General features: G+C 38.5%; 5 protein-coding genes across 5 annotated transcripts; 2 read left to right on the top strand and 3 right to left on the bottom strand.

Annotated features, from left to right (window-relative positions):
- The first annotated feature begins 221 nt into the window (after positions 1 to 221).
- Positions 222 to 2,563, top strand: LOC144051033 (uncharacterized). Its single transcript, XM_077564783.1, has 2 exons — positions 222 to 640; positions 1,009 to 2,563. Exons 1-2 carry the CDS (start codon positions 514 to 516, stop codon positions 2,178 to 2,180), a joined length of 1,299 nt encoding a protein of 432 aa, XP_077420909.1. The 5' UTR covers positions 222 to 513; the 3' UTR covers positions 2,181 to 2,563.
- Positions 2,564 to 2,880: 317 nt separating this feature from the next.
- LOC144051035 (uncharacterized) lies at positions 2,881 to 5,102 on the top strand. Its single transcript, XM_077564786.1, has 2 exons — positions 2,881 to 3,293; positions 3,535 to 5,102. The coding sequence occupies exons 1-2, from the start codon at positions 3,170 to 3,172 to the stop codon at positions 4,482 to 4,484; spliced, it is 1,074 nt and encodes a 357-aa protein (XP_077420912.1). The 5' UTR covers positions 2,881 to 3,169; the 3' UTR covers positions 4,485 to 5,102.
- A 730-nt stretch (positions 5,103 to 5,832) lies between these two features.
- LOC144051036 (uncharacterized) lies at positions 5,833 to 8,338 on the bottom strand. The gene is made up of 2 exons (XM_077564787.1): positions 7,874 to 8,338; positions 5,833 to 7,624 (listed from the first exon to the last, which is right to left on the bottom strand). The coding sequence occupies exons 1-2, from the start codon at positions 7,998 to 8,000 to the stop codon at positions 6,717 to 6,719; spliced, it is 1,035 nt and encodes a 344-aa protein (XP_077420913.1). The 5' UTR covers positions 8,001 to 8,338; the 3' UTR covers positions 5,833 to 6,716.
- Positions 8,339 to 8,936: 598 nt separating this feature from the next.
- Positions 8,937 to 11,707, bottom strand: LOC144050338 (uncharacterized). Its single transcript, XM_077563492.1, has 4 exons — positions 11,655 to 11,707; positions 11,180 to 11,232; positions 11,039 to 11,092; positions 8,937 to 10,351 (listed from the first exon to the last, which is right to left on the bottom strand). The coding sequence occupies exons 1-4, from the start codon at positions 11,705 to 11,707 to the stop codon at positions 9,204 to 9,206; spliced, it is 1,308 nt and encodes a 435-aa protein (XP_077419618.1). The 3' UTR covers positions 8,937 to 9,203.
- Positions 11,708 to 12,807: 1,100 nt separating this feature from the next.
- Positions 12,808 to 15,670, bottom strand: LOC144051032 (uncharacterized). The gene is made up of 3 exons (XM_077564782.1): positions 15,378 to 15,670; positions 14,667 to 14,891; positions 12,808 to 13,742 (listed from the first exon to the last, which is right to left on the bottom strand). The coding sequence occupies exons 1-3, from the start codon at positions 15,568 to 15,570 to the stop codon at positions 12,832 to 12,834; spliced, it is 1,329 nt and encodes a 442-aa protein (XP_077420908.1). The 5' UTR covers positions 15,571 to 15,670; the 3' UTR covers positions 12,808 to 12,831.
- Between the last annotated feature and the right edge of the window lie 1,492 nt (positions 15,671 to 17,162).

Here is a 17,162-nt window from a genome sequence, read left to right as displayed (position 1 = left end):
TTGCAAAAAAATAATTTGAACGACAGCATTACATCAAAAGACCGTTTTTTTCTTCCTAGTGAAATCCTAAAACGATCAATTGTATTTCTATTTGGTGGCAAATACGATCCAAAGCGCGACTCCAAAGACATGTTTTCACAAGACCTGCTGGGGTATATTCAGTGACGTCATCATCATCGTAACCAATCACGCCTGGGTACAAACTCCAATTACTTCCTGGATTTCGTGAGTTATCCTCCGGAACCTGGGCAGCCTCGTCTCTATCACTACGCTTTAGCCTACTAAGTACTGTAGGTCCAGGAAGAAAGACTTGAAACCGTACGACCCATCACGACTTCACTTGACTAAAAATATTTTTTTTATCCGTTGTGTCTCAGGAAACTTGTCCCGCTGCAGGTTAAAGCTTCTCGAGCTGTTTTAGCTTAGCTTGTTAGCAGCTAACAAAGAAACTCGCAAGACATCGGTAAGCAGCGATCAAGTGTGCGTGTAAAGTGTTGTGAATGTCGCGTGAAAATGTGTACAAAAAATGCGAAAGAAGAATACAAGGAGGAACTGTCTGGCACAAAAGAAGAGAACGAGCGACAACGTCATCTACTGGACGCTGTTTTTAAGAAGCCTCAACATGAACCACACATAGCAGGTTTGTTCAATTCTAATCTTGTTTAGTTATTACTTATGTGTTTGTTTACGAATGAAAGCCTTATTTGTGAAGTCGAACATCTGGGGCCTGAATGACGTCACGGGGTTGACAGCGGCTGTGTTGGTAATCAGTCACGCAACGATTTTGATAGTGTGGACTAAACATCCCTTACTCATAATTGTGACTGTCTAAAATGTCTGAAATGCTTAATGTGAAAAATGTTAATGTCCAAGAATTGTGATCAATTGTCAACACAATTAATTTATGTGGACATTTCTACGAATGGCCAACAAAGTCACCACATTAGAATTGGCAGTGCAAAGGTTTGACTTAACCAACCCATTTGTATGTTTACTTGTGTCCTGCAGACGCCAGTGAAGAATATCTTCATCTTGAGATGCAGGAGCAAGAAACCCCTTGCGTTAAAGAGGAAGAGGAGGAGGCTGATATCAAGTTTCCATTGACTGTCATTGTGAAGAGTGAGGATGATGTTGATGAAAGTGATGGAGACAACTGTGGAGGATCCCAAACAGACACCCTCCTAGCTCCAATGTCAGAAAGTGACGACATGACATCACACTCTCCTGACACTGATGACGATGATGATGGCGATGGAACACGTCACACGGACAAGAAACACGAGAAATGCACGCAGTGTGGGAAAACTTTTAGCTCAAAGTGGAATTTGAAGGTTCACCTTCGAAGTCATAAAGGAGAGAAACCTTTCACCTGTTCAGATTGCGGTAAAAGATTTGCTAGTAAGGGAAATTTGAACGCGCACACAAGAATACACAATGGAGAGAAACCTTTTTCTTGCTCAGTTTGTGGCCTGAGAGTAACTCAAAAAAGTGGTTTAACAACTCACATGAGAATACACACTGGGGAGAAACCTTTTACCTGCTCAGTATGTGGCAAAAGCTTCTCTATAAAGGGTCATTTAAGAAGGCACACCAGAACACACACTGGAGAGAGGCCTTTTGCTTGCTTAGTTTGTGGTAAAAGATTCTCTATAAAGGGACATTTAAGAACGCACACAAGTATACACACTGGTGAAAAACCCTTTTCCTGCTCAATCTGCACCTTCAGTTTCAGTGAACGTTCAAAATTGGTTAAACACATGAGAACGCACTCTGGAGAAAAACCTTTTTGCTGCTTAGTTTGTGGTAAAAGATTCTCTGCAAAGACAAGTTTAGTGCGACACACAAGAACGCACAGCGGAGTGAACACTGTTGCCTGCTCAGTTTGCAACTTGACTTTCAGTGATCGTTCTGGATTGACTGAACACAAGAGGACACACACTGGAGAGAAGCACTTTTGCTGCTCGGTATGTGGTAAAAGATTCACTCAAAGAGTACACTTGACATCACATACAAGAATACACACTGGTGAGAAGCCATTCAGTTGCAGTGTGTGTGAGAAAAGATTTTCTCGTAAGGATCAGGTTAAGAGACACAAGTGTGCTGGTGAGAAGAGCAGCAGTCAATTAAGTTTTAAAGAAGTGGATGAAACAAAATGTAAAAGTTTGTGTAATCGTAAATAAAATGCAATATTATTTTTTTTTTATTTATTTGGTTAAGACTTGGGCCAATTAGTGGAGCACAGAGTTCAAAGCAAGCATGGTGAATGCTGCACATAAATGCAATAAATGCGTCCAAAAAAAATTGGAGTCAGCGCAAAGTGTAAATGCTTTTAAATCCAGGTTAAAAACTATGTGTTTTCCAAACCACATCTATGATCAAGGGAAGCATTATTAAAATAAAATTTTCCAAAATTATTTTAGTAAGCTACTTCTTACTTTGCTTTTACATGTCTTTAACTCTTTGTAAATGCTTATAAAAGTTGTCCTTAGCTGTACTTTTGACGATGTATAGCACATAAATTGTGTATGAAATGTACTATATAAATAAAGCTGTGCCTTGCCTTGCCTGTTAAATATTATTATAATAATATCACACAGCCCACCTTCACCAATTGTTAGTCCTTTATTTGTGCTGTAAATATGATAATTTGTGTTTTTATGTTTTTTTTTGTCGTTAGAGTTAATCCATCCATCTTTTATTTGAACTGCTTATCCTCACGAGGGTCGCGGGTTCGTTAACGAGTTAATCGCCAAAAATGACGAGACATCGTTCATTTGACAATATTTTACGTTTATTTATGGCACAGTATTATTCAAATCACGTTCTAAAATTCGAGGTTCTAATCCGTGTTTATTTGGAGATTGAATGTTGTAACTTCCGGATGCTGCAGTGGATTTGCTATACTACTTCCGCCGTAGATTTACTTCGGTTTGTGTAACCTAACGAACTTCACTAAATATTTTTTCATAAATTAGTACAAGACTACCGAACCATTGATAGAGAACGTCCCATTACGACTTCAATGGCATCTTCGTGTCCGGAAAAAAACGCGTCTGGGTGACGTTGAAGATTCGGTAGCTAGCTTAGCTTGTTAACCGCTAACAAAGAGACGCGTTTTTAATCAACACGTCGCTAAGCAGAGATCAAGTGTTGTGATTATCGTGTGATAATGTGTGCAAACCGTGTGAAAGAGGAGTACGAGGACGAGATTAGTGGAACAGAAGAGGACAACGAGCCGCCATGCCAACAGGACACTGTTTTCAAGAAGCTTCAAGATGTGTTGCACAGAGCAGGTTTCTTCTGAATCGTTTGTTTTCGAGTTTTTACTTCTTTTTGCTCAGGTTACAGCGAATCGGGCTAAACTATCTAGCATCCTGCAAATTGCCGACTTCGTACTTGTAGTTACTGAATTGATTGTTTTATTGGCCTTCTTGAAATTGTATGCAACTGTAAAACACTTTGAACTGCCTTACATACAAATTGTACTCTGCAAATAAACACGCCACGTTATGTTTGTCTTTTCGTGATTTGCAGACATCAGTGAAGGAGATCGTCATTCTGAGCAGCAGGAGTGGAGCTCCAGGACGGAGCAGCAGGAGCCAGAGCCTCCCCACATTAAAGAGGAAGAGGCTGATATCACTGAGTTGCCATTCACTTGTGTCATCGTGAAAATTGAAGATGAGTACAAAATAGAATGTGATGAAGACCAATGTGAAGGATCACAAGCAGACAACCTCTTTGCTCCGCTTTCAGATAGTGACAACACAACCTCACACTCTTCTGACACTGAAGATGATGAACAATTGAAAGGTGATATGACATGTCAAACTGACAAACAAAGGGGGAAATGTTCTCAGTGTGACAAATCTTTTCCCAGCAAGTCATTGTTGAAAAGACACATGGGAATACACACTAGAGAGAAACAATTAAATTACTCAGATTGTGGTAAAAGACAGAAAGCAGAAGGTAAACCTTTTGCCTGCTCATTCTGTACATTAACTTTCCGGAGGCGATGCAATTTAATTACACACACAAGAACGCACACCGGAGAGAAACCTTTTGCCTGCCTAGTTTGTGCAAAAAGATTTGCACGTAAAGGACCCTTGAACGTTCACATGAGAACGCACACTGGCGAGAAACCTTTTGCCTGCTCATTATGTGGTAAAAGATTTGCTCGTAAGGCACATTTGAACATACACACAAGAACGCACACAGGAGAGAAACCTTTTGCCTGCTCGGTCTGCAACTTCAATTTCAGTGAACATTCTGGATTGGTGCTGCACATGAGGACACACACTGGAGAGAAGCCCTATTCCTGCTCTGTTTGTGGTAAAAGATTTGCTCAAAGTCGCAATTTGACAACACACAGAAGAACACACACTGGGGAGAAGCCGTTTAGTTGCAGTGTGTGTGATGAGCAGTTCTCTTACAAGTACCAGATGAACAAACACAAGTGTTCTGGCGAAAAGAGCAGCAGTCAATAAAGCTGCAAGATTGTAAGTAGGCTGCAAAGAACGTTTTTCAGAAAGTTTTGAGTGTTTATGGCAAGATGGAAAACGTGCACAGTGAACCCACACATCCTTTCAGAATGTCCCTATTTTTTTCTTTTTTATAGCATATCCTCAGTTTTTTTTAAACTCACCTGTTTGCAGTTTCGTGCTCAGGTCAAAGCAATAAAAACATTTTTTTGGTGCCGTATTGAACCAAATTAAGTAGCTTCATTTAGACTACAATAGTGCTTTGCTGCTGCCTTGTGGCATCTGTTGGTAATTACAAATTAAGGGGGTGTACATTACAAAGGGTTCACAGTACAGTACATGTAATTCGGAATAAAATGCAAATGTCATCAAAAATAATTAATTCATCAAATCTGTAATTAGTTTCTTCTTAACTAAAGTCACATTCGTACTGGTTTATGTTTCAATTTTAACCACGATAAAAGTTTAACCACTGTTATTTTTAATGACTAAACGTCTGCCGGTTGATTCAGTACAGTTACGATGTAACTGAATATGCTGAGTAAAACCGATCATGCGGTGCTAAACGGGTCACTTGTGTTTGTTAATGTAATGTGCAAAATAAAAATATAAAAAGAAAATGTGTTTACATGGCCTGTTGGGTTGTGCACACGTTCATCTGTTGTGTTTTGTTTGTTTTGGCGGTTGGTGCTTAATGGCGCATTCCTGACGCCAACTTGCACTGGAGTGTGGACTGAAGGAATTTACAGAATTGAATGCTTTGGGTTGAAAAAACATAAAACCGTAAATGTTCTCAGAGCTTGCCATGTATCTTCCTTTTGTGAACATATGTTACAGTGGAGTAGCTAGTAGCACATATTCTCTCTCTCTCTCTCTCTCTCTCTCTCTCTCTCTCTAGATATTAAGGCTGACAGCACTAAGTACTACCCAAGTAAATTGGCCACCACCCAAAAAGTTTTCAAGAAAATTTATTTAAAAAAATATTTGTCGCGACAGGATATATACCGCATGTAACGTTAGTTCGCCGTCACTCACTTGTGGATCGTTAGGCGAGAGGAGACATAGTAACAGGACTGAGACCCACCTCCTGTCTAACCACCCTCCGATCCCCACCGCCGGAGTCCACCCACCCAAGTAGATTTTAAATCTGTGGGAAACACTGCAACACACACACATATATATATATATATATATATATATATATACCTTTCACTTCTTAAACCCATTGTAGAATTTAAACACAAAACATACAATGTATAGAAAATGCATTTTGTAATGTCTATGTACATGTATGTGCTTTAAATGAAGTGTGCGTGTGTCTCTTGGTACGGTTCTATAAATAAGATGCTTGGCATGCTTGCTTCAAGCTGTTTATTTGTCACTCCCAGTCGAGGTTTATTGTAAAACTGACACATACAACATTAGAATTAAACATTGTATATGTAAGCACCAAAATATTTAAGCAAACAAGTTTTGTCTAATGATATCCACTTGCTTTGTGCTAATATGTAATTTAAAAAAAAGCCTTATAAAGGTTGACAGAAAAAAAATAAACACAGAGCAGTATCACATACAACAACAACAACAAACAATAATAATTAAACATTGTATAATAAAACACCAAACTGTTCAACGAACCCACACAGTACTTTCCATACAGGCATATATTCTGTTTTGGGGTCTGTATCAAGTACACTGCATTTCCATCCAGTAGAGGTCAGTGTTTCCCCGTATATTGTAGCACAAAAAACACACGCTAGTTTGAACTCAAACTTGCATGCACTGTAAAACCCTATTAAAAAGGATCACTTAAAAATAATAATGGGGTGTAAAACGTGAACAGCAACGTAGTTGACTGTATTGGGGCGGCAGTAGCTCATTTCTGCTTTGGAGCCGCACGTTTGAATCCCAATGCAGGCAAAAATCTAAAATATGCAAGTAGTAGTTGGAGAGATTGTGATCCACTTCTCTGTGCCATGTGCGACACAAAATATACAACAAGTAGCGTTTTCCATTGATTCATGATAATAACGAGGACTATTATTTATTTTGTTACAAAACAAAGGAATGGATGTAGTCTCTCATTGATTGCTAGATCATAACACTATCAACACTGTCTTAACAGAGGTCAAGTTAAGACAACAATTATTGATGTGACTCAATCAAAACAAAGTAAAATGAGACATTTTGTGAGAAAGTCATCTCACTTCATATTTTACTCAATGTCCTGCAGCTTCACTAACCGCTGCTCTTCTCACCAGCACACGTGTGTTTCTTCATCTCCGACTTATGAGAGAATTTTTCATCACACACGCTGCAACTAAATGCTTTCTCACCACTGTGCCTTCTTCTGTGTCTTACCAAATTGACATGTAGAGAGAAACTTTTACCACAAACTGAGCAGGAATAAGGTTTTTCCCCAGTGTGCGTTCTCATGTGTGGGCCCAATGCTGACTGTTGACTGAAACTTAATTTGCAGATTGAACAGGCAAACGGTTTCTCTCCAGTGTGTATTCTTATGTGTGATCTTAAATGTCCCTTCTGAGTGAATCCTTTACCACAAACCGAACAGACAAAAGGTCTCTCTCCAGTGTGTATTCTTATGTGTATTCTTAAATCTCCCTTTGTCCGGAATTTTTTACCGCAAACTGAACAGGCAAAAGGTTTTTCTCCGGTGTGTGTAGTAATGTGTCTTTTCAATGATGACTTGTTGAAAAAAGTGTTGTCACACTGAGAACATTTCACACGTTTGTTGGCAGCGTGGCTTGTCATATCACTTTTTGAATGTTCATCGTCAGCCTCAGTGCCAGAAGATTGTTGTGACGTTATTTCCTCACTATCTGATAATGGAGCTAAGAGGCCGTCTGGCTGTGATCCTCCACAGTGGTCTATATCACCTTCTATTGCCATGTGTTGACTTGAGCTGCTGGTTGAAGGCTCATGCTGACCCTCTCCTTCACATTCACTCTTCAAAGGGATGCCAGTAAATGTGAACTTGAAGATATCAGTCTCCTCCTCCTCTTCCACTTTAATCTTAAGAATCTCCGGATCGTCGTCTTCTTTAATTTGAGCAAATGCTGGCTTATTTTCCTTTTCATTGTGAGGAGACTCTGGCTGCTCAGGATGAAGATTTTCTTCACTGACATCTGCAGACACAAACACATAGTTTGGTAGTCAAGCTTTCCTCAGTCAGGTCTCATGTTGCAACTACGATTGTCCTGATCTGAGCATGAACTCACTAGTACGCTGAATTACTTTCGTAAGACTAAAGAGATTTATGTGACGCCATACAGTGCCCGGATGTTTAGCTTCAAGGATTCCACTGAGAGAAGACATAAATATTGCTCTGCATAGAAAGTATTTGCCAAACATTTAACAGTGGGAAGTGGACAAACCTGTCTTGTGTGACTCATCGTGAGACATAAACACAGCGTCCAAGAACCCAGTTGGCGTTGTTGCTCGCTCTCCTCTTTTGTCCGAGAAATTTCCTCCTCGTACTATTTTTCTTTCACACATTTTCATGAGGCTGTCCCAACAGTTTACACTCTCACTTGATCCCTTGTCGAGGTGTTGAACTTGATAAGCAACGCGTTTCTTAGGTAAACTAGCAAGCAAGCAAGCAAAGACAAGCTAGGCTAAACTTGCTTCAGAACGAATTTATCCGGACACAAAGGATATTTCATGATCTATTAGGTTAGTCCAGTAATGTGGATGCACGGGAAGAATTATTAACCGTGGTGAAGATAGTTTTAGATATTCGCGACACATTCGGGAGGGGAACCGCTCCAGGAGCTCTCGTTTATGACCATGGAGTCAACCGAAAAACAGTTTAGTGAGACCTTATTACAGAGGTTACGGTTAAAACCAAAGGAAAAAAGTGAGAAAAGCAACACTAATGCGTCTAATATCCGGTTTTCAAAATAAAAGATTTACATTGACAGGCAACTGGAAATATTGCAGCACATTTTTATATAATTTCGTCACATCGAATGAAAGAATATAAAATGTGTGCCGAGTGGACCAGCCAGCATTGTACTATCATATTGCAATAAAAATGAGTCGTATTTCTCAGAAAATGTACAGCATTATCATTCCAAACTGATCTTGAGTAACCATCAACTTTCCAGCGGTTGACTTAAAATGGTCCAAATCACAGACAATCTCATTATCCCCAATTTGATCTCAATTGGGTCGAACTAGTATATTCGTAATTTTGTAGCCTAATAACCCAAATAAAGACAACTCCAATCTTTTTTTTTTTCTTTTTTTTTACCAGTGTTTTGGACAAAAAAATATATACTTTTGAAAAATATTCACATTTATTATTTTGTTGAAAATCATATGAGCAATCTGAAATTTCTTAACAGAAATGAGTGCAGCTTCAACAAGATTATGATTCAGTCTTTTCATTTACGCTTGTGGAGAAATTTTCAGATCACAGTGATCAATGCTTTAAACTGTAATGCATGTGACTTTTATTAAAACAACTTCCGATCTAAAAATCAATAATCAATTAAATTTTTCAGAGATCCGCAGCCATTTGAAAATGTTGACAACCTCAATCTGCTTTTAGAATTTCCCCAAGTTTGATCAATTATTTATTCCACTATTTAAAAATATTCACAAATATCACAACTGAATGGTTTATCACCAGGGTTTGCTCGTGTGTTGTTACATTTGCATTTCTAGTGAATCTTTGACCACAAGCTGAGTTGACAAACGTTTTCACGAGTGTGTTTTTTTGTGCATTGTTAAATTTGACTTTCTAGAGAATCCTTTACCACAAACTGAGCAGGCAAAAGGTTTCTCTCCAGTGTGTGTTCCCACATGTATTGTTAAACCTGACTTTCCAGAAAATCTTTTATCACAAATGGGACAGGCGAAAGGTTTTTCTCCAGTATGTGTTCTTGTGTGTATCATTAAACCTGACTTTCCAGAGACTCTTTTTCCACAAATTGGGCAGGCAAAAGGTTTTTCTCCAGTGTGTGTTCTTGTGTGTATTCTTAAATCTCCCCTCTGAGTGAATCTTTTATCACAAACTAAGCAGGCAAAAGGTTTTTCTCCGGTGTGTGTTCTTGCGTGTCTGTTTAAACTTGCCTGTCTAGAGAATCTTTTACCACAAACTGAGCAGATAAAAACTTTTACGCTGTGTAGTGATCTGGTGTGTATTGTTAAATCTCTATTTTGAGTGAATATTTGACCACAAACAGAGCATGTAAAATGTTTCTCACTATGTCTTCTTGAGTGCCTTGTTAAATTTGTCTTTAAAGAGAATCTTTTACCACAAATTAAGCAAGCAAACGGTTTATCACCAGTGTGTGTTTTTGTGTGTCTTGTTAAATGTGTCTTTGTTGAGAATCGTTTCTCACAGTCCGAGCAGGAAAAAGGTTTTTCTCCTGTGTGTGTCCTTGTGTGTGTCGTTAAATTGGTTTTTAAAGAGAATCTTTTACTGCAAAGTAAGCAGGCAAAAGGTTTTTCTCCAGTGTGGGTTCTTGAGTGTGTTTTCAACAAGGACTTTTTGCGAAATGTTTTGTCACAGTGAGAACACTGGATGCGTTTGCTGTCAGTGCAACATGTCATATCACCTTTAGGGTGTTCGTCCTTATCACCATCATTAGAAGCTTGGAATGTTATGTTGTCGTCACTATCTGAGAGTGGAGCTAAGAGGACGTCTGATCCTCCGCAGTGCTCTCCATCGCCTTCTTCAACCTTGACAATGACGTAGGGTGATGGAAACTTGGTGATATCGTCGTCTTGCTCGTCCTCTTTTGTGCAAGAGTATTTGGGTGGCCCTCCTGTTTTGGTATGAGCAAGCTCTGGGTTCTCCTCTTGAACGTCAGCGCACTTAGGATGAAGATCTTCTTCACTGATGTCTGCAGACCACAAAAAGACCAACAAGTCCAGTCCATACATTGTTAAAAACTTTTCTTTTTTAAAACTGTGTTTTCAATCTAATTTTTAATTGTCTCATTACGGTCACATGATCATAACAAGATACCGTAATACTGATTTATAGCTGCATACAAAAAACGGCTATGAGACAATGCAACATGTTAAAAAATGTATTGGTTATATTTATCAATAATGTACATTATGTGCTTCATTTTGCTATTATAGAATTAACAGTTAAATATGATTGGTGAAAAAAAAAATCATTTTACATAAAAAAATATGTTAAGTGAAATCTAGAAATAACTAAAACCAAGTATATAAGTTAATTTAAAAAAAAAGGCTTAAAACATAATTCTTAAACATGACTTATTTCTTATGAAAATAAGTATCATATTTATGTTTAGTGGAATCCAGAAAGACTCTCATTATTGATTTATTGTCGTTATTTTGTTTTTGATTATTACATTTGTCATAAAGCATTGAAAAACTGCTTGTCAATTTTAGGTTGAGGTGGTGTGGTCGGTATCTGCTGAATGTAGCTGAAGTAATCTGTAATCTAATGTAGTTACTTTTAGCAACTAAATTACTTATTGAATCAAGTGACCAGTCTAATGACTAAGTTAATTTTAAAATCCAGTAATGAGCAACCAAGTTACTTGTGAACAAACCTCCTCTGCTTTGACGTTCTTTTGTCTCCGAAATGTCCTCCACGAACTCTTCGTCTTTAACAATGTTTGCACACATTTTCACACGTTAAACAGAACACTTTATACTCTCAGTTGATCTCTGCTGGGCGGTGTGTTGCTCACAAAAGTGTCTCTTTGTTAGCGGGTAGCGAGCGAAGCTAATGTAGCTCGGGAAGCTTTAACTTGCACCGAGTACAGTATATCCGGACACGAATGATGTTTTTTTTAGGCCATTAAATTAGTGACAGGTGCTTCAGTCCGTTCAGTAATTTGGAAAGATATTCACCAAAGGTGGCATGGTTGCATAAACTGTACGCGGTAGATGAGCTATGTGGTGGTTGGACCTTGTACGGCAACCCCACTTGGACAAACAACAGCTGTCATAAATGTTGCCTGCTACTACTCCCACATTGTGCTCAAGAAAAAATAAGTACCTGCTTTAAAAAGACTATTGACTACATTGAGGAATTGTATCGATCACACCCAATGTGTAATTTTAAAATTTTCAGCTTTAAATGGTATCCACATTAATGCATGTTATTTCATCGATGTTTATCACGTAGTATGTTTAACATTGCAGAGATTTTATGTAATTAACCTTCGCCCTCGCAATTCCACTTCCGTATTTTGAGAGTGACTAGTCAGCGCCATTTTCCTCCTAATTTCCCTACAATATAATACATACAATATAACCATGTACATTTGTGGACACTGTACATAGATATTATACACGAATTCCAATTAAATTATATAAATATATTACACTTTACGCCACGGAGGCATAAATAGTCAATATTACCCCCCCCCCCCCCCTTCCTTCATACAATCTCTAATTGAAGAAGCTTCATTTTGTTAATGAAAGTAAGTAGTAGTTCCCATAAATTTACACTTGTTTGTGGAATTTCGTCAATGAGATAATATTAATCGGAAACGTATTTGCTCCCCCGAGCAAAACAAAAATAACATTCCTCCAAAATAACACAAAATTATTATTTCAATATGAATTCTTACAAAAATACTTAGCCTATACCGGAAAGATTTTACATGTGGACATTGCCAAAATAAGTGAAGCCTATTTTCAGGTCCGTCAGAGCAAAAGCTACAAGTCACCTCAATGTCTTTCTTAATTAAACAGTTTCTCAATATAAACTGTGGTTAGATAAATGTGATATAATATTTTAAGACACTTCTTCAATCTTACTTGTAATAAAAAAAAAACAACACTAAGACAAAAGTGAGTATTTCTTTCAAACAATATCATCCACAAAACCAGACCAAAGCTATATTTCTCCTCCTGTATGTTTACATAGTAAAGTTAAGTTCAAACTTACAAAAAATATTTTTGACTTGATGGTGTGAACTGGATGCACAATGAAAAGACTAAGAAGAAACCTTGCTTGTTGCCAGGAATGAATAGCAAATTTGTGTAGCTACCAGCTCGTAAATAAGATATTGTAAAATTAGCATTGCTAGCCAACTGTTAGTTATGAATATAGATTAATACAGCGTTTGTAGAATATGAGTTGAGCACCAAAGTCCGCCTGTTTATGTCCATTTAAGTGGGCGGCCATTTTATCAGTTGTTGACTGAAAATGACATCACAGCACCTAACAGCTCAGGTAAGAACCATTTTGGCTCACCTGTTTTCTTGAGTTGGGCTACACTTGGATTATGAATTTTTACATTGTACATTGAAAGTCTGCCTTGAAGGGTGGCGCCCACTGCACAGTGATTAAGGAATGAGTCAATGATTGTCAACACAACCTCAGCTTAGTTTATTCTGCAGCTTCATGAACCAATGCTCTTCTGTCACCAGCACACCTGTGTCTGTTAACCTGATATTTCTGAAAAAATCTTTTGTCACACAAACTGCAGCTGAATGGTTTATCTCCAGTGTGTATTCTTGTGTGTGTTGTTAAATATGTGTTTCTAGCAAAACGTTTACCACAAAACGCGCAGGCAAATGGTTTATCTCCAGTGTGGGTTGTTTTGTGTCTTGTTAAGTATCTCTTTTGAGAGAATCTTTTGCCACAAATGGAGCAGAGGTAGGGCTTCTCTCTAATGTGCTTACGCATGTGCTTTGTAAAATTGGTCCTGTGGCGGAATCTTTTACCACAAACTGAGCAGGCAAATGGTTTTCCTGTAGTTGTGAATCTTTTACCACAAAATGAGCAGGCAAAGGGTTTCCCTCCAGTCTTTCGAGATAATCTTTTACCACAATTTGCGCAGACAAAGGGTTTCTCTCCAGTGTGTGTTCTTGTATGTCTATTTAATGACGACATGCTGGAAAAAGTTTTGTCACTCTCAGAATGTTTCACACCTTTTCCATTAGGGTTGTATGTCATATCCTCCTTCTCATTATCATCATAACAATGAGCATCACCATCATCAACAGTGTCGGTGTCAGAGTGTGATGTTATCTTGTCACTTTCTGATAGCAGAGCGAAGCGATCGTCCGCTTGGGATCCTCCACAAAGGTCGCCATCCCCTTCTTCAACCTTCACAATGACAAAATTCAAAGGAAACTCGGTGATCTTAACTTCCTGCTCTTCGTCTTTGAAAGGACACGCAGTAATAACAACTTCCTCTTCTTCGTCTTTAAGGTGTGTGGGCTCTGGTTCCTCTTCCTGTTTAATGTAAAGGGTTTCTGGCTCCTGCTGCTCAGGACGAAGATGGTTACTGGCATCTGCAGAACACAAGAAGACAAAAACATGGTTTTGGTAAAGTCAAGATTTCCTCAGTCAAGTTTTAGGTTGTGACTTTGATGCTGCATATTTCTTTTATATTTCTTATTTCAAATATGTGATTTATTTTTACATTGCAAGTTAATTTGGGCTGGGCGATTATGTAAAATATAATAATCATGGTTACTTTGATTGATACTGAGATCATGATTATTGATTGTGTTACTCCTTTCCAGTTCAATCAAGGCTCAACTTTGTTCTTTGGAATTAACATACATAATTGAGAGTTCCCTTTGACGGCAGCTACACATTGGTTTCAAACTTTGTATTAATTCAACTACCAAAGCTCAACATGAAACATGAAAGAACAACTAATAGATGAGCAACAAAGTAAGACAGGCAAGTGATCTGGCGTCTCACTCAATAGTAACTAATGGGTACGAATGACGTCCTGTCAATGAGGCGACGTCACATCTGCCCCAAACAAGGCGATGAGTATTAAAATTAACACGCCAAATTACTTTGGCAAATACAAGACTAGACATAAAAATGGGAACAAGCTATTTATCAAACTTTACAATAAATGCAAAATTTCCCCATCAATACTTTGAAATTGTTACTCCGGAGGTACACTTTAATCATAACGTCACGTTTGGTCGACACTAGTTGGATGCACCTCCAGAAGACCTCACTAGCCTGCCTGACTTGGTGAGAGATTCATAACATAGCCGATGTATTCAAAGGGCAGATCAAGCCTCTTGTAAATGTTATTTAAAAAACTGGTGTCTGAATTCCAATTTATTGGCTATTTTAGTGGCTTTCATAAATGTCACCAATAATAAAAACGTTTTCAGGAACACATCACATGAAATACCAGTGAAAACTTTACACTTCTTATCATTTCCCTCCACAGTGGAAGCGCACACCTTTGAATTTAGGAGATGAGGGGCAAGGAACTACTGTCGGTGTCTGAAGGCTGCCTTGATGTACCCTCCTCTTTTTGGACTGTGTTGGTGTACCGATGAAATTTTTTCTTCTTTTAGCAACAGAGAATTTCTGGAATTTTGATGCTGATAACTTTGGATAAGTTTGGATATGCTTGAAGATGGATGGAATAAAGTCCGGGTGTGCAGGGTCTTTATTTGGTCTCCCTGAAAACAGAAAGCAATTGAATATAAATTAATCATGCTACATATTACTAGAGAACAGATTACTCTTATTATTATTAGTATGATTGAAAATAAGGTCCACAAAGGGGGGGAAAAGGCTAAATTTCGACACGTTTTAACATAAAGTATTCAACCTTAAATGAGAGGGCAATGCAGCTATGAACAAGGTAAATAAACTGGTCAATATAAACGATTAAAAAAAAGAAGTGTTTAGTAGGGTTGTGCAACATGGCTGAAACATGATTCTCAATAAAACAATTCAGTTGATTACATATCAAATTAAATAAAGCACAACTATCTAGATTTAAAAAAATGCCATTCCAGTAAAGTTTCATTTAAGTATTGCACACTGATGTTGTGTACATTATAATGTCTTTGTCTGTTTACATCTATGCTGCTCCAGCAGTGCACCGTAAATGTTTATTAATGGTCAAGTAAACGCCATTCATACTCAAAAACGATTCTTACCATTTAGGAAGTGTTGGCTACAAAGCACTGTGTTCTTGGTTGGCGTCCATTCCGAACCGTCCGGTAGCACTCTGTTGACTGCGTTTACCCACTTTCTTCGACGTTCAGGGTTTATGGGAAAAACATGAAACGAGAATTTCGTTTCCATCATGTTGTGGTTGGAACACCCAACCGCACAACAACTTTTTGGCATGATTTTCCGAGGGGAATATACGTTAGAGGCTAAAGCAGTTGTTTTCACTGACTGGGCGGCGTTGCATTGTGGGTAATGTCCTGTGGGTAAATGCCCGTAAGTTCCGAGAAGCACATTCGTCACAGCACTTGGATTTGTGTGAGCTTTATATTTTCGTAGGATGTTTCTTTTTCTTTTGTCTCTTGGCTGTTTTATTGACATGTTGTTTTGTGTTCCTAAATAAAGTATGAAAAATAATAACAAAAATAGAACAGTCGCCACACGTTTGCTGTGCACGGTGCATTCAGGGGTGCTTTCACAACGCAGAAACTCGCAAAAATACCGGGCCGTTCGGTACATTAATTACTTTTAAAAATAATTTAAAAAAAAAACACCTTCAAATAACCTCGCCCCATTTATCTGTTAGACAATACAATGAGGTCCATGATACATTTCTGACCACCCCTGAATTATAAAGTACAAAACGTTATAGTATGTTTCAGCAGATGGCACTGTAGGACCATCTCATTCCACACTTTCTATAAAGATGATGTTGAATCTGCAATATTTAACACAATACTGAAGAAATTTGTGCAACCCCACCCCCCTTCCTCCATCTCCCTTTCTCTCTCCCTCTCCCTCTCCCTCCCTCCCTCACTCACTCACTCACTCACTCACTCACTCACTCACTCACTCACTCACTCACTCACTCACTCACTCACTCACTCACTCACACATATGCAGGAGGGCCACAACATCTGGAGGCAAACACAGGCCTGGTGCCGGATCAGAGAAGCAATTCTCGGATCAGATCTGGCGCTCGTCTATCAGCGGTCTCTGTGGCCATGATTAATGAAGGCTCGGTCACGGTGGCGCGACGCCATTTCACGCTTTCATGTGCGTACCCCTTGGCTCGGGTTGGAACGAAATCAGTCAGTGGGTCCGAAAGTGGAGCAACGGGAGGGCAACAATACATTTTTGTAAAAAATGTCAAACGAAATCTCAAAAATAGGCCTCGCAAGACTTTACATCAATGAGCAGTGACAACTTGTTTGTTGCACTTTTTTTTGGGCTATTTTTGTGTGTGATTCCACCACAGAAGGGTACCAGTGAAACAAAGGGGAGAATATGCGATGATAACCATAGAATAGAAAAAAATAATGGTTGTATGGGAATATAAATAATCTAATGCAAATTGTGGCTATTTTAGAGGCATGTGATTGAAGTGTGATGTTTAAGGCCGGTAAAATCAGTTGCTTCGTTTGAATTTTAAGTTCTTCTAATTTCGAAACATATTTTACCCACAGAATACAACGTAATTTGACAATCTGTCAAACTGCCGCAATCATAAAAAGGGGCTAATTCACCAAATAAAATCTTACTCCCGACTTTCTAGGCTGTGTAAAGATCGACCAGACTTCACAGAAGCACAATCACGTCTAAACCAAAAGATAAGCAGGGCTGCAGTGTTAGCATAGATTATATGATGAAATATGCTATATGTAACGTTAGATGATGATGTGTTAGCCACTCATAGTTCGTCTAGTCTCTTTGGTTCTTTATATTGTCACACAGGGTTTTTATTTCTGTTTTCATTGAGCTGTATGGGAGAA

The sequence above is a fragment of the Vanacampus margaritifer genome, chromosome 4 (assembly GCF_051991255.1).
Source record: "Vanacampus margaritifer isolate UIUO_Vmar chromosome 4, RoL_Vmar_1.0, whole genome shotgun sequence".
NCBI classification, from domain to species: Eukaryota; Metazoa; Chordata; class Actinopteri; order Syngnathiformes; family Syngnathidae; genus Vanacampus; species Vanacampus margaritifer.
Note: the sequence above shows the minus strand (reverse complement) of the source record. Positions and strands in the feature narration are given on the sequence as shown.

Excerpts from the sequence above, each read along its gene's own strand:
- LOC144051033 (XM_077564783.1), top strand. The coding sequence starts at position 514 with ATGTGTACAAAAAATGCGAAAGAAGAATACAAGGAGGAACTGTCTGGC. Across the intron at positions 641-1,008 it reads ACATGAACCACACATAGCAG|ACGCCAGTGAAGAATATCTT; the intron begins GTTTGTTCAATT and ends TGTGTCCTGCAG.
- LOC144051035 (XM_077564786.1), top strand. The coding sequence starts at position 3,170 with ATGTGTGCAAACCGTGTGAAAGAGGAGTACGAGGACGAGATTAGTGGA. Across the intron at positions 3,294-3,534 it reads AGATGTGTTGCACAGAGCAG|ACATCAGTGAAGGAGATCGT; the intron begins GTTTCTTCTGAA and ends CGTGATTTGCAG.
- LOC144051036 (XM_077564787.1), bottom strand. The coding sequence starts at position 8,000 with ATGAAAATGTGTGAAAGAAAAATAGTACGAGGAGGAAATTTCTCGGAC. Across the intron at positions 7,625-7,873 it reads CGATGAGTCACACAAGACAG|ATGTCAGTGAAGAAAATCTT; the intron begins GTTTGTCCACTT and ends TTGTGTCTGCAG.
- LOC144050338 (XM_077563492.1), bottom strand. The coding sequence starts at position 11,707 with ATGGCGCTGACTAGTCACTCTCAAAATACGGAAGTGGAATTGCGAGGG. Across the intron at positions 11,233-11,654 it reads GTGGAATTGCGAGGGCGAAG|CTTCCCGAGCTACATTAGCT; the intron begins GTTAATTACATA and ends TGCAAGTTAAAG. Across the intron at positions 10,352-11,038 it reads AGAACGTCAAAGCAGAGGAG|ACATCAGTGAAGAAGATCTT; the intron begins GTTTGTTCACAA and ends TGTGGTCTGCAG.
- LOC144051032 (XM_077564782.1), bottom strand. The coding sequence starts at position 15,570 with ATGCCAAAAAGTTGTTGTGCGGTTGGGTGTTCCAACCACAACATGATG. Across the intron at positions 14,892-15,377 it reads TAGCCAACACTTCCTAAATG|GGAGACCAAATAAAGACCCT; the intron begins GTAAGAATCGTT and ends TTCTGTTTTCAG. Across the intron at positions 13,743-14,666 it reads CTCATCTCCTAAATTCAAAG|ATGCCAGTAACCATCTTCGT; the intron begins GTGTGCGCTTCC and ends TGTGTTCTGCAG.